We start from the raw sequence: 15,698 nt of genomic DNA, 5'->3' as shown, positions 1-15,698 counted from the left end.
AATAGCAATATAAATATGAATAATTTTTTTGATCATTAATAAGAAATTATAAAAATCAGATAACAGTATATGTTGCAAGTTCAACAAAGCTTTAAATCAAGTTTCGGATTTCATACGATACCGCCAACTTGACACCGGACACTGGATACTCGAATACAAACAAAAACCAAAACAAGACTAAAAATTATGTAGTGCCATTTTAAGTATGAAAATATTTTATTTTGTTAGTGTTTAAATACAATATGATTTATTTCACTTGATAAAACATATTTAATTATTTAAAAACTTTTTTAAAATGTATTAATACTCTTTATGACTTCTAATAATTTTTTTAAAAAATTGTAGACAAACGCTTGAACTGTAAGAAAAGGAAGGTAAACAAAGCGTGAAATTTATAGTTTTTTGATTCCAAATACATGATCCATTGACTGATTGTATCTTCGGGAGGTAACTATTAATAATTATAATTATTTGCAATAAATAAAGTTGAAACTGATTAAAGTTCATAAATTTTATTTCATGGAAGTTTGAATTCAGACTTGAATTTGCTGGAAGTACTATAGTTTTTATTCAGTATTAAAAGTGAATTGGGTACTTGAAGAATGACATAGACACTAAATTCCTTTCTAGAAGATATTAATCTATTAAAAGAAATATTTCGGAAACTGATTCTTCAAGGATATTTTACGAGTTTTGTATTGACAGTAAATGTATGTTCAGTCATATTTGTATTGCAAAATTCTATTTTGACTTTTCTAAAGTAATATTCAAGTGTGATAGTATTTTGGGTTTTTCGTATCATTGTTCCGGATCTGAAAATTGAAAGCAGGGCTTGTGATTTGTAATTCCGTATCGTGATCTGTCTCACCAACTACAATCGCCAAGATGCCAAATAGATTTTAAACTTGCAAATTTTTAAGAGAAAAAACATGTAGATGTTTGCCCGGGGGTGGCTACGAGTTATACCTTTCGAATTAGTCTTTTCTGTGGTGTTTTTTTTTTAGTTTCTCTGGACTTGACGATTATTCCGCCACAGATCACGATACGGAAATCTCCCCGTGTTGCTCCTGAATTTCTCGGGTCCAAAGACCATTGGTTCGAGAACTTCCATGAATCAAAAACTCATAATCAAACGAAATTTTTACAGAGTTCCTCAATCTAAAATTCCAATTCGGAAACATTTCAATGAATTCCGTTAACGAAACGTTTACATACACGTGATTCTTCAGCCAATTAATTGGCATAAAACCGCATATTTGATTCTTTCTGTTTGGCAGACTGTAGCCATTTTAAATATTTGATCTAATCTGCTAATGTAAAGATTCATATTCACAGAATTTTAATATTAAACATCATTTATCATAATTGCACGCTTTAAAAGTTACACAATGAGATTCATATTTGTGTGATTTAAAAATCACGCATCACCATTTGTATTCATGTGATTTAAAGATTGATCATACATTGCAATTCATATTTGCACTCTTTAAAAATCCAATATCACGATTAGTTTTTTCACATTTTTTAATCTAACTTTGCGATTCATATTCACTTGATTTTATTATCTAATATCGCGAGTCATACTCTCATGTTTTTAAAATCCACGATAGTGATTCTTGTAAGAACTAAGTTCTTTCTTAATGTTGTTATTATAAAGGTGTGATATTCTTCATTAGTCGGTAATTTAATTATGCGAGTATAATTTAAACATGCAATTTATACTCGCTTGTTTTTAAAATCCAGGATAGTGATTCTTGTAAGAATTAAGCTCTTTCTTAATGTTGTTATTATAAAGGTGTGATATTCTTCATTAGTCGGTAAATTAATTATAAATCTTAGTTCAAAAAATTATATTAAACATGGTAAAACTGGTTTTGCTATGCGGAGGAAACTGCCTGTTAAAATGCAACTTTTAACAAGCAGAACTACCAGTAGTTTAAAATAACAATTTGTGCAATTGAAATTTTTTTTTTTGGAATATTGTAACTAAAGGGATACAGAATGCATAAAAAATAATTGAAACTTTTTTGTTTGTATTTTCATGTCGATAAAAACAGAAATATTAAAATTTACCTGTGAATAATGTAGAATAAAGCAATGGAACTGTTAATGATGTGTGTTTATGTCTGAAGTTTTGTTGAAGCATGTTCTTTCACTAGGTTTTATTTTAGAAGTATAATATTTTTCAAAGTAGGCAGTTGTATTTTTTAAAATTGAAATATTTTTCTTTTTCAAAAAATATTTAAAACAAAGTTAATTTTGTTTCCTTGAAATTTTTAATAATCTTTATTTTGCAGTATGAGATGGTGTCTATGATTGAAGCACATTTTTATGGTATTCCTCATCAAAGTAGTATTTATGGTTTGACCTCATTATTTGCTGGTGAAAGTTCCCATAAAGTCTTAGTGGCATCATCTAAAAGGAAAGTCTACTGTATTGAATATACAAAAAGCAAGCAAAGTGTGATATTTTCAACTCGGGAAGTTCAATTCACGTATATACCAAGTAAAAATTCTTATTTTCAATCTGTACACATTGTTTCAAATTCCCAAATTTATAAAATATTTAATTAAAAGTTTTGTTAGTTGTTTATTTCTATGTTATCCACTGCTAACTGAATGAGACATTTCTAAAATAATTTTAGCTAGTGTACTGCAAGCTGTAGTTATAAAGCTGTATAAATAGTTTCTTTTTTAATGTTAACAGAGATTATAATTTTCTATCTGGCACTGTTAACAATATTATTTTACCAATATATTAACTAATATATTATGCAATAAAAGTATTTCCATGTATAAGCTTTATTCTGAACATAATTTTTTTTTTTAATAACTAAGTTTTCTTACAGAATTATCAAAGAAGCTGCAGCATTTTAATTTTAAATGTATTTCAAATTTACTGCCAGTCATAAATTATTGTATGAATTATAAAAAAATGCAGTATTTAAAAAAAATATGTATATAAATTTTTTTTTTTTTAATTACTGGATTCGGATATATATATATCATTTCTAACTCCTATTCTATGCCAATATTTTGGAATTCTTTTGTATATTTGTTTTTATTTCACTTTTTATCTTTATAGAATAAAAAATAATATTCTAATATTGTATATTTTTTATATGCTTACTCTTAATATCTTTTTATATTTTGATATGGCCAAATGATATCTTTTATGAATTAATAAAAAAAAAATATTTTATCTTTTGAAATATATTTAGAAACATTTGTATGAGATAAAAAAGGGCACCAAAAAAAAAAATTCATTTTTCTGAATATTATAAAAATATTCTACTAGCTGAATTAATCTGTCTGATTGTTAATGAATCATCTTTAATTTTTAGGTCGTGCTGAAATTATATCAATTGATGCTTTTAATCAGGCATGCCATATTCATGATTTTGTTGTTGGCATTACCTTTACTAAAGTAAGAATACCTACAAATTAGAAAAACAAACCACGTTTCCTAATTTTTAGTTTTGTCCTTTTTTTTAATTATTTATTTAGTTCTATATTTAGTGTTCAGTAAACTTTATAATATTAAATGAATTTATAAATTTATGTACATATTAAATTTGTTTTTATTATTAATTTTGTTTTATTTATTTTTGCTTATATTTTGTGATTTGCTGTTGTTGAGAACTGTTGTTACTAAAATATAACTTACTTATTTTCCGTTCAATAGTTTGGCACAAATACTTTGTCACAGCCTAAAAAGATTCATTATCCATTTCAATAAGCATGCTAGTGAATGAATTCTTCTTTTTTGAAAATTATATCAGTTCTATTGAATTTATAAAAATGAAATTGTTGAGTGATTTATTGGTAAATAATTGTAATTACAGATTCCTTATCATCTTTATTTTATTTCAAACATTTAGAAATGAATAATTTAATTTTTGTGAACTCTAAATACTTATAAAATTTTGTTTTTTAGCTAGATAATGGAGGGAAGCAAAGCCAATATTTTAATATATATTCTGACTGGGAGCCTAGCAACGAATGTGATTTAGACAATATTGCTCGTAGGTATTTTGATTTCTAAATAATAATAATTCAAATTTTTAGCATACAAATATGTGATTATGATTATTTATTGATGTCATTGGAAACATTTCTATTTATTTTAAACTTTTATAAAAAAAGAATGAAAAAATAATTGAAATTTAGTGAAATAGTGTTTTAAAAACAAAATTGGAACTTGCAGCATTATATTTTGTTTGCTTTATCCTTTTTAAGTATTTCTTTTATTTCTATAAAATTTTAAAAAAATTAAATATAAGATTTTTTTGTCAAAAATGAACTAGAAGAGTTGAGTTGTTTTCTCTTTAGTTTAGGTGAAATAATTGTTTGTACTATTAAGCTATTGAATTATATTGATTTTCTTTCTTATTAAATATTATATTATTTGTACAAATTGTAACTAATTAAAGTATGATAAGTGTCAAGGTTTTGATGTGGAATTTTTTTTGAATCATATTTTTTAAAAATCTTTTTTGTATAAGTTGTTCAATTGTAAAACTTCATAAGTACCATTCAGATTTTTTTTTCGTTTGCTTCAATTGAAAATAACTTCTCTTACATGATGTACCGATTGATCCATTGATTCTTTTACAGGAAAGTAATAACTTATGTTTTTTCTTCTTAATTTTCATCTAAAAGAAAATTAAATTTAGTTTCAGTAGATATTAACAATTTTGTACAAAATAAAAAAATGTAGATATAGATATGAATGGCAATTATGAACTTACATGTATCAATTATCTTTATTGAGAATTTGCTGTTTTTTCCTTAAAAAAAACATGTATTTTACTTATTTAAAAAAATCAATGTCTGATCACATATTTGTGTAATTAGACATTAATTAAAGTGAAAAAAAATATTTCATATAATTTAATTTTGCAGTAAAAGTGTGTAATTTTAAAAATTTATTAATTATATAAAAGAAGTTTGTGATGTAAAAAATGTGTTCATCTTTTTTTTATTTTCTCTCTCATTGGTTCTACTTTTATTTATTTCTAAGAAGAAAATATCTTTTTTCAGAGGGATGCCTAAGTATTTGCCTTGATTTTATTCCATTTCATTTAACGCATACTGAGTAAGAATAATTATTTTACTGTTTATTATTTTACTGTTTATTATTTTATGAACTACAATTATTGCATGTCTATTTTATATGCTGTCAGTAAAATTACTTTGTTTATTATTATCATTAGTATGTAGTACACATATTTTATTTTTTTAAATGTTTTTTTTTTTATTGAAATGTTTCAAAAAGATGAGTTTGAAAGCTTATTTGCTTCACTTCTATTTATTAGATTTAAAACATTTTTATTGCCTAAGAATAATTAAGTTATATAAATTACTCCCAATTCGAAAATATGTATTCATAGCATTTTGTGTAAAATGAACAAAAATAAAAAGAATGAAGATGAAAAGCTGGAAATAAAGGTAAATTGGAATATTATTGTGTATATTAAGAAGACTTTCTTTAAACTATTTAAAAATTATTTTCTTCAAAAAGTTTAATGAAAACAGATTAGACATTGTATCAAAACATAGTATTTTTGAGAAAATTTTTTTGCTGAGCATTATACATGATAGACAAAAAAGAAACAAGCTATCGATTAAGATATACATTTGTACAAATAATTTATGTTTATTTTTTACTATGTTAGTTGTATATTGTGTTAAGCAAAATAAAAATAGCCCAAAAAAAGAGTATATTTTTTAGACAGCAGCTGAGTGTGTTTCCTATTTTTCAAATTTGAAATCCAGAAATTTTAACCATAATTTAGAAAACAAATGCTGGAAGTATTACCATGAAATAAGCCATTGTTCCTGTTTCATTATCAGAATAATTTTTTAAAAAGAGAAGAGATATTAAGACGCATTTTTTTCTAAAAAATATTTGAAATACAGTGGCTTAGTAAATTTTCATTAGTTTTAAGGATATTTCATTTTATTAAGTGACTGATTTTACCAGCATGTCTACATTATGGAAAAAATTTTTTATTTAATTTTATAAATACACTAAAACTAAATTAATTACTACATTTATATATTTTAAGCAGTTTTAATTTAAATGAATGTTTTTTTTTAATTTTTTAAACTGTTTTTTTTTTATTAAGCATAAGCAAAACATTTTTTTTAATATACAGAAAGCTTTCAAAATATTTTTACATAATTGTATAATTAGCAGAATTTTAAATTTAAAAGTGTTTGAAAATTTTTAAATCTTTTTGTCACTTCCAATATTAACTCGAGTGTCAAGGACAATTTAAAATTTATTCTTGATGATCTCGTACGCAGATATGATTTTAAAAAGTAAGCAAATCTTACAACTTAACGATTTCATTAATGACAACCTCAGCATATTTATCTCTAAAAATTTGATAGGTAAGGTGTTTTAGAATGAAGTAATTGGTCAAAGTGTTTTTGAATAAAATAATTTGTAAAAGTGTTTTTTACCACTATGTTTTAAAATTTGAAAAAAGTTTTTAGTTTTGTTTACTACTATTAAAAAATTAGCAACAAAGCAATTATAAGTTGATGAAAATGCTGAGAGGATTGGGACACCTCTAAATTGCTTCTTTCAGATTACCCATTTAATTTATGGCCTGTTAAAAATTTTTTAAAAAATTAGATTTGAAAATACATTTTTAATCATGTTTAATAGACAGATTTTTTATAATCATATAAAATAATCACAGTTTTTTTTTTAAATTGAAATTTAAAAAAGTTTTCTGATGTCATTCAAACATTGCAAAATCAAACATACATCTTACATTTTTTTCCTGTACCTAAGAGTAAAATCTTATAAGAGCATTTCTCAAAACTAAATTTTGATATGATGTAGAAATTTAAACAAAAATATGTTTGTAAAAGCATTTTTGTTTATATTTTGATTTGCTGCTACTGAAAAACTTTAAAAAGTTATTGATTTAGTAATAGATGTTATAAATGATTATATTTTCTCATAATTCAAATCCTTTATTTCTACCTAGATTATCTGTAAATCAATCGAAAGAAATGGTATGGCTTTTAAGTGGGAGTGATTGTAAAATCCATCTTTATCGAGAGGTAAGAATGAATTAAAAGTTTTTGATAAATTTTTTAAATTTCTATTGGTAATTTTTGCTGCTTAAATCAATAACATTATTTACATTTTGTTAGCATATGTAGTTAACATTGCTTAAAACACTTATACTTCATGTACAGGGTGCGTGACGTTTTTAAAATGTTCATCACGATGCTTATTTTCGATTTTTGTTTTTTAAAAGCCCTTAAAGGTGCTTTTTTCAATGGGTGTTTTTCAAAAGTGCTTAATTTTCCCTTTTTCAAAATGATATTTTTTCCTTTACCATGTTGATTTTAGCTACGAATTATGCAAAAAGACACAGTTCACATTGTTCTATTCAACGTATTCACAATTCATTCAGCCACAANTTATGATACTTTTTTAAAGTGCTTAAAAATATTTTTTGAGTGCTTATTTTTTGTTGAATAATTTGGCTACGCACCCTGATGTACAGTGCGCCAAAATGAAAAGCGGAAAAAAAAAACAGACCACCCTGAATATCTTTTGATCTAATGATCGGATCTCCATGTTCTAGGACCCATTCTTAATGGTTCGAGGGGGTAACCTGAAACATGGCAAATAATAATACTTTGAAATACTGCTTACCGATCGGGTTTTTACTATATATACCACGTTTACATCAAATCTTTCAGAATGTCTTCCAACATTGTAAGTATTGAAAAATTTTTGTACATTGGACATATCTTTTTTTTACTGAACTTAACTATTTACTAATACTGTTTTTAAAATCTGTATTTGATTTTGTATAGGATAAAACTCGTCAGACATATTCTGAGGAACCTAGCAATACTTGTTTCCCAGAGTTTGAAGATCTGCCTAGTCTGTAAGTTTTAATATTCATATGGCCATTTTCTTAGTACTAATTTTAAACCAATAGTTTCTAGAATTGATTTTCAAAAAATGTTAGTTTAAATTTAAAGAAATTTTGTACTTTAAAGTATAAGTTATTTTTAAAAAAATCTGTTGAATGTTTACTACATTTGAATAGTATGTTTCAATGAGTTGATACTACAGTCTGTCATATCAGGCAGCTTTTAATGTAGTACCAGCGGATTTGATTGTTCAAAAAATAATAAAAATTTATATTTATTGGTTATTAAAAAATGTTATGCATTTGAGTTTTATTTATTCTTATGTTAACGGATTACAACATCAGTTCATGCAAGAATTTTGAACAAAAATGCAGTATACTTTTAAATATTTGAGTTTTAATTTATTTTGGCTTAATCAATATTAATTTATTTAAAATTTTCAAAAAATATTGGTACTAATTTTAAAATTTGTTTTATTTGACTATTTTTTTTTAAATAGATATTCTTTGCTTCCTTAATTAAATGAATTTTATTAAATGAAATAAGTTAAGTCTAAATATTTCCTTCCTCCCAAAGGAAAAATTGAAGATGAATTTTAGTAAACTTTTCTAAGTTGTTAGTCTTTAAAAACATTGTTAAATGTATTTGTTTTCCTACAAATTTTTATACACTCTAAATAAAACAAGAAGTTAGTTCCCATATTATATGATCTTGGAAAAAAAAACAACTTTCTTATTTTTTGTATCATAAAGAATAGATTAGGATATGTAATTTCATTGTAAAATATAAAATTCACTGAAGTACAATAGAGCAAGTGCAATATTTTTATTTTTATGAAATTAATAACTTTTATGATAGGATTAAAAACTTTTATGTTATTATGAATAAATAACTTTTGTGCATAATACTTTAAGCTATATTTTTAACATTAAGGTTATTCAACATTTGAGTTAGGCAAGATATTTTTTGTATTCTTGTATATTTGATTCTTACACCACTTTGTAATATCTACCAACAAAAATATATGCTTAAACTTTTTTTAGGGTAATGTGGATGGATTTTATAGCATCTGATGATTCAAGAATAACAGCTTTGGGATGTAAAGATGGAACTGTTATAGTTTCTTTAATTGAATTTGTTCCAGGTATTTGCGTGAAATCTAAGTCTAATTTGATTTTTATTTTATCTTTAAAATATCTATAAAAAAAACCTGTCGATTGGTCCATATATTGAAATATATAACTTAAGAGATAGATATTTTATGAAACAAAAAATATAGACATTTTATAAATTAAGTTTGTATCTCTAAAATTTAATTCGGAACTAATAATTGCACTCAAAGCTTAAAAAAAGGAAACTATGAAATTGAGTTAAGTTGTTTGACAACAAAAAAGTGGTTGAGAATGCATATTACGTGAATGCATATTATTATGGGTAATAAATATTGCATAAATATGGAACTGTGATAGTTTCTTTAACCGAATTTGTTCCTAATATTTGCATGAAATCTAGGTCCTCTTTGATTTGTATTTTAGCTTTGTAATATCCAAAAAAACTAAAAAAAAACTGGGGTTGTTCCATATATGGAAATCTATAACTTAAAAGTAGATATTTTATGAAACAGACAATATAAACATTTTCTAAAACCAGTTTGCATCTTTAACATTTTATTAGAGAAAAAAAACTATGAAATAGAGTTTGATAAAAAAAAAGTGGTCGTGACTACATATTACACGAATACATTCTCCAGGTATACATATTTTTCCATTTTGAATCACTATGCAAATGCAGTGACAATATTTTGAATCAATTTTTGAGTGAAATCAACAAATTTGCAGTAAAGATAATTTAAGCAATTCAGATTTATAATTATAATTTTAAAATGATTTGCATTTAGCATTCTAAATATAAGTTAAGATTAGAAAAGTTCGCCCAAGTTTGAATTTTATTGAAATGTGTGAAATATATTTCTTTAATTAAAATTTTGGATCAGTTTAGCATGTATCATGAGTATTTAAATAGTTTTATTTTCATTAATTCACACAAAGAGTGCTATTAATACAGTAGAGTTTAAAAAGTAGAGTTAAAACAGTAGAGTTTAATAGAGTTTAAAAAATTAAAAAAGGAGAAAAAAGGTTATCTATAGTATAAAACGTAAGGCAACTTTATTTTATCTTAATTTTTCAGTTATATATTTTATTGCCACACGTAAAATATATGGAAATAACCAGTTTCTGTAGCTAACATATTAACATGTCTATTATATTGGTTTTTCTCATGGTGGTCGTTGAGTATATTATTTAATTAATGCAGGCAGTATAGGTTACAAAACACAAAAGCTTAATTTTTATGAATAAGCATAAATTTTTTTTTGATGAATTTGGATTCTTGACCCTCAGAATGTGGGAAATTTGACCCCCATAATTTAGTCAGGAGAGGAATCAAAAGTATGAACCTCTCAATGTTAATCTAATTTTTTGTGTATTTTGTTACCTCAAAGAATTTGGATTTTTAAATTTCTTTTTCTCACAATTCCTTCAATTTTTGGATTTTAGCACTCAAAATTAATAGTTTTTGTATTATATGGAACCATATTTGAATAAGCTGGTTTTATAGCTCTGTGCAAAACTTTCTGACTCTCTTAATTAGTGTCTGAGATATCGCAGAATTTAAAAAAAAAAGAAGAGAAAATTAACATTAAGCAGCCAAACTTTTGACCGCTCTTCTACCTAAACTATTGGGACTATATTTTCCAGATTGGACTATGCTCCATATTTTGAAGGTCAAGCATTCGAATCTATCGAAGTAAATGTGTGTTTTCTCAAAGGAAGTATGTTTTAGTGTCTGATTTTGTTAACTAAATATTATCTGCTCATAGCAAATTCAAGGTGAGGCCTTTGAACTATTAAAATTTTGTCTTTGTACTTAAAAATCCGATCATTAGATCAAACGTTATTAAGTTGTTTTCTTTTGCACACTGCATAGTTATAGTTTATGAATTGAATCTAAATTAAGGTTTATTTTTAAATAAGTGATTTTCTGATGTTTACAAAAATATTAAATATTTGATTCTTATTTCGCTTTTTTTAAAACATTTGTTTTAGATATACATATTGTGTCTTCCTGGAAAATTCAGCATGATGGCCCTATTTCATCTGTTAAGCTCTTTAAAGATTCAGGATTGAAAAATCGCCTAGCTTCTGCCCATTCAGGTTGTTACTTAAATTTATCAAAGAAATAAAGCTATAAATATTGAATATTTGAATTTTGTTGATAAAATAAATTTTTAAGAAATTTTTTAATACTATGATTTGCATGCATTTCTCAGTTTTCATACCACAAAAATATGAATCATAATGCAAAGTTGAAAAGCAACCACTTTCACACAATTCAATTGAATCCAATTTGGGTTATAGCATTGAAAAAGCAGATGTTATTTTCATCTTTGTTATTTTATTACTTTAATTATGTCATTTTTATTTTTTTTTATGACCAATGCAATGTGTCAAAAATCTACTGTATTTTCTTTTAATTAGTATAGTAGATATCTATTTTTAACAACTTTATTCCTAGAGTATTATTTGTATGTTTAGAAAATGTCAATAATGAAGTATTCTCTCTTCAATAATTATAATTTCCAGATACAGCTAGTTTTTGAATATGTAATATTCATGTTTTTAATGTAGTACTGGTTTTGATATGTTAATAATATTCTATAAGTTAATAAAAAGAAAAACAATTATGTCCACATGTGAATTATATAAGGACGTTCCATAAACACTTTCCAAAATCACATTAGCAGTCACAAAAGCAAGGAGGAAACAACAGCACTATAGAAATCTGTTAAATTACTACTTCGAAATGCAGGATGAAAATATCAAAACCTGTTTACCTAATGTGTTTCTAATTATCATCTGGCAATCAAACAAGTTTTAAAGTTTTCAGTTCCACTTTTCTCTGTAATGATTCTTTAGTTTCTGATAGAATTTTTATTTATTTACTTCTCTATTAAATATTAATTTACAATCCCTAATGTCTAAAATAATATTTTAATAGAGGTGATAACAAAACATCCAGTATTTTAATATTCATTAATAAATTTTTTTTTTCTGTTATAGATGCAATTGATGAGAAAGGAAAGATAAATTTAGTTGTTGGGAACACTCTAGAAGTATCTGTTGTTTACAGGTATTTAAGCAAATTTTTTTTTATGTCGTTTGTAATCTAATTTAGTTTGAAATCAAAGTTTTCCGATTTAAAGATATAAATTAATAAAAGTAACCAATTTTATATTATGAAGATTTATTCATAATCTAAATATTTATTTATCTTAATTAGCACCAATATTGCTGTTATTTCTGTATCTATGTGGGTAACAATTATTGTAAAGCGTACTGTCTGTTTTCACCCTAACATTCTGTAATGTAATTTATGATAGATTAATTTTTTGCATATTATTACAGGGATGTCTTAAACTGTGATTTGAGTATATCGTCCCAATGGCAATTACCTAATAGCAATAAATTTGACTGTGTCACCTGTGCATTGATTGCAGATATTGATATGGATGGGAACAATGAATTGTTATTAGGAACATATGGGCAAGTATGTACAAAAATAAAGTGTTTATTTGATATTACATAAGCTTTTGTGCCTGATAGATGTAATTTTTCTTTTAAACTAAATGATAACATTGGGTTGTTAGTTGCGGGTGTATTATTGCACAAAAAGCGTATTAATAGACAATATTCTTTACAAATTTCCTCAAAAAAAAAGATTATTATTTTAAAAAGCATCTTCCAATTATTAAATAGTCATTTGATTACTTACTATTAAGTATTTAAATAACTATGGGTATTTGAGTTTTTAAATTCCAGATTTTGATTTCGGTAGGGGTGCATTTTTATAAATTTGGTATTTTGATTTCCTAAGTTAATCAGTAATGAGCTAAAGAAATTTTAAATTGGTTAAATGTTAGTCGCATAAAAAGTTGCATAGTTGAAACCTTGTGCCTATGAACAAATTTTTTTTGTAGAATGGTACAAAAACAAAAAAAGAAACTTGATAAATTTTTCACACAGGCGCTTACCTTTCTTACGTGAACATAAGGTTAAATCCTGAGGTGCCATATTTTTCTTTATCAGAATTAGTTTATTGCACTCTTTAATCAGTTACCTATATTATATAATATGGTTTATATTTTGTGCAATCTATCTGATCCTGGCTGAATTATACCATACATTCACCTCGACACTTGCAATCACAATGTTTGCAGCTAGTTATATTTCTGGTAGTATATAACATTCTAAGGTGTTATAGAAGTTTGTATTTAATTAAACCTAGGTTGTCAAAGTTTAATAACACATCAGGTATTCGTGAATACTTACTTGTACAGGTTGCTTCCCTAATAGGTAACTCAGTTTGTGCCTAAAGATTCAGAGGAGCAGCAACTAATACTTTGTTTGATTTACCAAGAAGCATTTAGGAAAAATAGTGTACAAAATTATAGTATAAGTTATTTACATTAAAAAAAAACTTGTCTGCCATAGAATGATATATTCATTTTACATCACTAAGAATTAAATGCAATTCTCTAAATAGAGTTTGCCAGTTGATAATCTCTGCCTAGAAATTCAAATTTATAATTGAAATTTTATTAAAATTTAAAGTTATTCAAAATATTAGTTTTAAAAATTTATTGCAATAAATAACTATATTGTGTTGTATGAATTTTTAATTATAACATGTATTCACATCTTTTACTTCACAAATAAATTTAGAAATATTATAAATTATATGTCATATTTCAAAATAATAATAAAAATCATGTGTTTAAAAAAATCTAATATTTTACTTAGTATTATTAGAATTTATTTTATTTTATTTAAATTAATATAATGATTTTGAATGTTTTATTGATTTATATATAATGAACAGGAATCATCATGTATAATTTTCCTTCCTGGCTGAAGAATTATCTTTTCCAAATATTTTATTAATCAAAAAAAGCATTTAAAATCAAAATAATTTCTTTGTAAGTTATATGAATATAAACTGTAGATTTGAGTAAAAAATGAGATGAAATTATTTTCTAGTTATTTTTGATATACAAGTGGAAACCAGAATCAGCTAAAAAAGGCAAAGGTTCTTATTTTTTATTTCATCAACAAATGCTACCCAATCCTATATTAGCTATGAGCTACATTGACATAGTTGGCGATGGATTGAAAGAACTTCTCATTCTAACAACAAAAGGCTTGCATATTTTTCAGGTGGGCTGTAATTAATATAAATTTATTTAATATTTCATTCATTATAAATAATATTTTAAAATATGCCAATTCCCAAAAAATTGAATAGATGAGTGACATTACTCTTAAAAATATTTTTTGTTTATAACATAGCCTAATACCAGAGCTCATTCTTGGCAGAAAAAAGGGCAGGGTGCAAAAGTTTAAAAAAAAGGGCATTATTATCCTAAAGAGGCAATAATTTCTTTCTATGGGCTTTACACGTTCTATTAAAAACATTCACGTTCTATTAAAAACATTGTCAATTTTTTTTAACTTTACTAAAAGTACCAAAGCAATCATATTAATTACTAATTTTTATTAATAAATTAACATATATATATCGAGTTAATGAGCCAATTAGCTTAGTAATTTATTTAAAATGCATGCATATATTAATAAAATAACAAATGTATGTTTTTAAGTGTCTGTAGTTATGATTGAATAATTAAAATGATTAATAATAATTATGATTCAATGATAGTGAAGTAACTGTAAACTTTCAAAGACAAGTGCAACAAGGGGGTGTGATGGCTATTTTTCCTTTCCCATATAAATCTATGTATTGACAGCAATGACAAACTAAATAAAAAGAGTTGTAAGTAACGAAGGGTTGAAGAAAGAAAGGGCAAAAAGGGTATGGAGTCTATTATATCATGTTACTAATTTACTTCAGGGGCAACAGGGTGGATTCTTTTGACTCAAAGGGCAGCAGGGTGCTGCACCCTGTTTACCCTGCCTAGAATGAGCTCTGAATACATTGTTAAGATCCAATTGACCTTTATTTTGGAAGAAATTCCAAAGATGTTTATATTGAAACATTTACACTCCTTGCATTTTAATTTTCTGCCGAAAGACCAGATTTTCTTCTTATATACTATTTGCTTCCAAATGTGCATGGACTTTTTTCCACTCCAAAAACATTTGAAAGTTATAGCTTATATAGGACCTTTATCCTCTGAAATCTTCGAAATTTAAATTTGATGCAATAAATGAATTGTAAAAATCAAATAATACTACAATTAGAATTTTTTCATACCAAAAATAAGTAAAAATAATTAAAAATTAACCAAACACAAATATTTAATAATTAAGCACTTTTTACAGTTAATTTAAGTACTGATCCTTAAGATAAAAGTATTTATAATTCTTGAATACTTTATTAATGCCATCATTTATAATTATTACATTTAATGTTTTTCTTATAGCATGACATGAAGAAAGCTGCTGAATTGTGTTTATCAAGAATGAAAATACTTCTGCAAAAGATGTCAAGAGAAGAACTAGAAAGTTGCTTAAAACTAGAATCATGAATAAATAATGTATTTTTACATTAATAATTAAAATTATGTAACATAACATTGAGTGTGTGTATATATATATATATATACTAAAAAAATGGATATTTTTATAAATTAATGTTATATGCAAATGTTCATTAAATTTTTAATTTATTAAATTAATTAGTTTTCTAGTTATTTTATTCTTATGCTAC

The 15,698-nt window shown here is 24.9% G+C and overlaps 1 protein-coding gene across 3 annotated transcripts; it reads left to right on the top strand.

Moving 5' to 3' along the window:
- Nucleotides 1–65: 65 nt before the first annotated feature.
- Nucleotides 66–15,666, top strand: LOC107453643 (KICSTOR complex protein kaptin). Of its 3 annotated transcripts, XM_016070534.3 has the most exons (14): nucleotides 66–203; nucleotides 346–447; nucleotides 2,298–2,505; nucleotides 3,344–3,426; nucleotides 3,937–4,024; nucleotides 5,043–5,097; nucleotides 7,007–7,082; nucleotides 7,851–7,924; nucleotides 8,957–9,057; nucleotides 11,018–11,125; nucleotides 12,032–12,101; nucleotides 12,377–12,518; nucleotides 14,009–14,185; nucleotides 15,412–15,666. In XM_016070534.3, exons 3-14 carry the CDS (start codon nucleotides 2,304–2,306, stop codon nucleotides 15,514–15,516), a joined length of 1,281 nt encoding a protein of 426 aa, XP_015926020.1. In that variant the 5' UTR covers nucleotides 66–203; nucleotides 346–447; nucleotides 2,298–2,303; the 3' UTR covers nucleotides 15,517–15,666. The 3 variants fall into 3 exon arrangements, with proteins under 3 accessions (XP_015926020.1, XP_015926023.1, XP_071040859.1); XM_016070537.3 differs by lacking the exon at nucleotides 346–447; XM_071184758.1 differs by lacking the exon at nucleotides 66–203 and having other exon boundaries at nucleotides 405–710.
- Nucleotides 15,667–15,698: the final 32 nt, after the last annotated feature.

This window comes from Parasteatoda tepidariorum, chromosome 9 (assembly GCF_043381705.1).
Source record: "Parasteatoda tepidariorum isolate YZ-2023 chromosome 9, CAS_Ptep_4.0, whole genome shotgun sequence".
Classification (NCBI taxonomy): Eukaryota; Metazoa; Arthropoda; class Arachnida; order Araneae; family Theridiidae; genus Parasteatoda; species Parasteatoda tepidariorum.
Note: the sequence above shows the minus strand (reverse complement) of the source record. Positions and strands in the feature narration are given on the sequence as shown.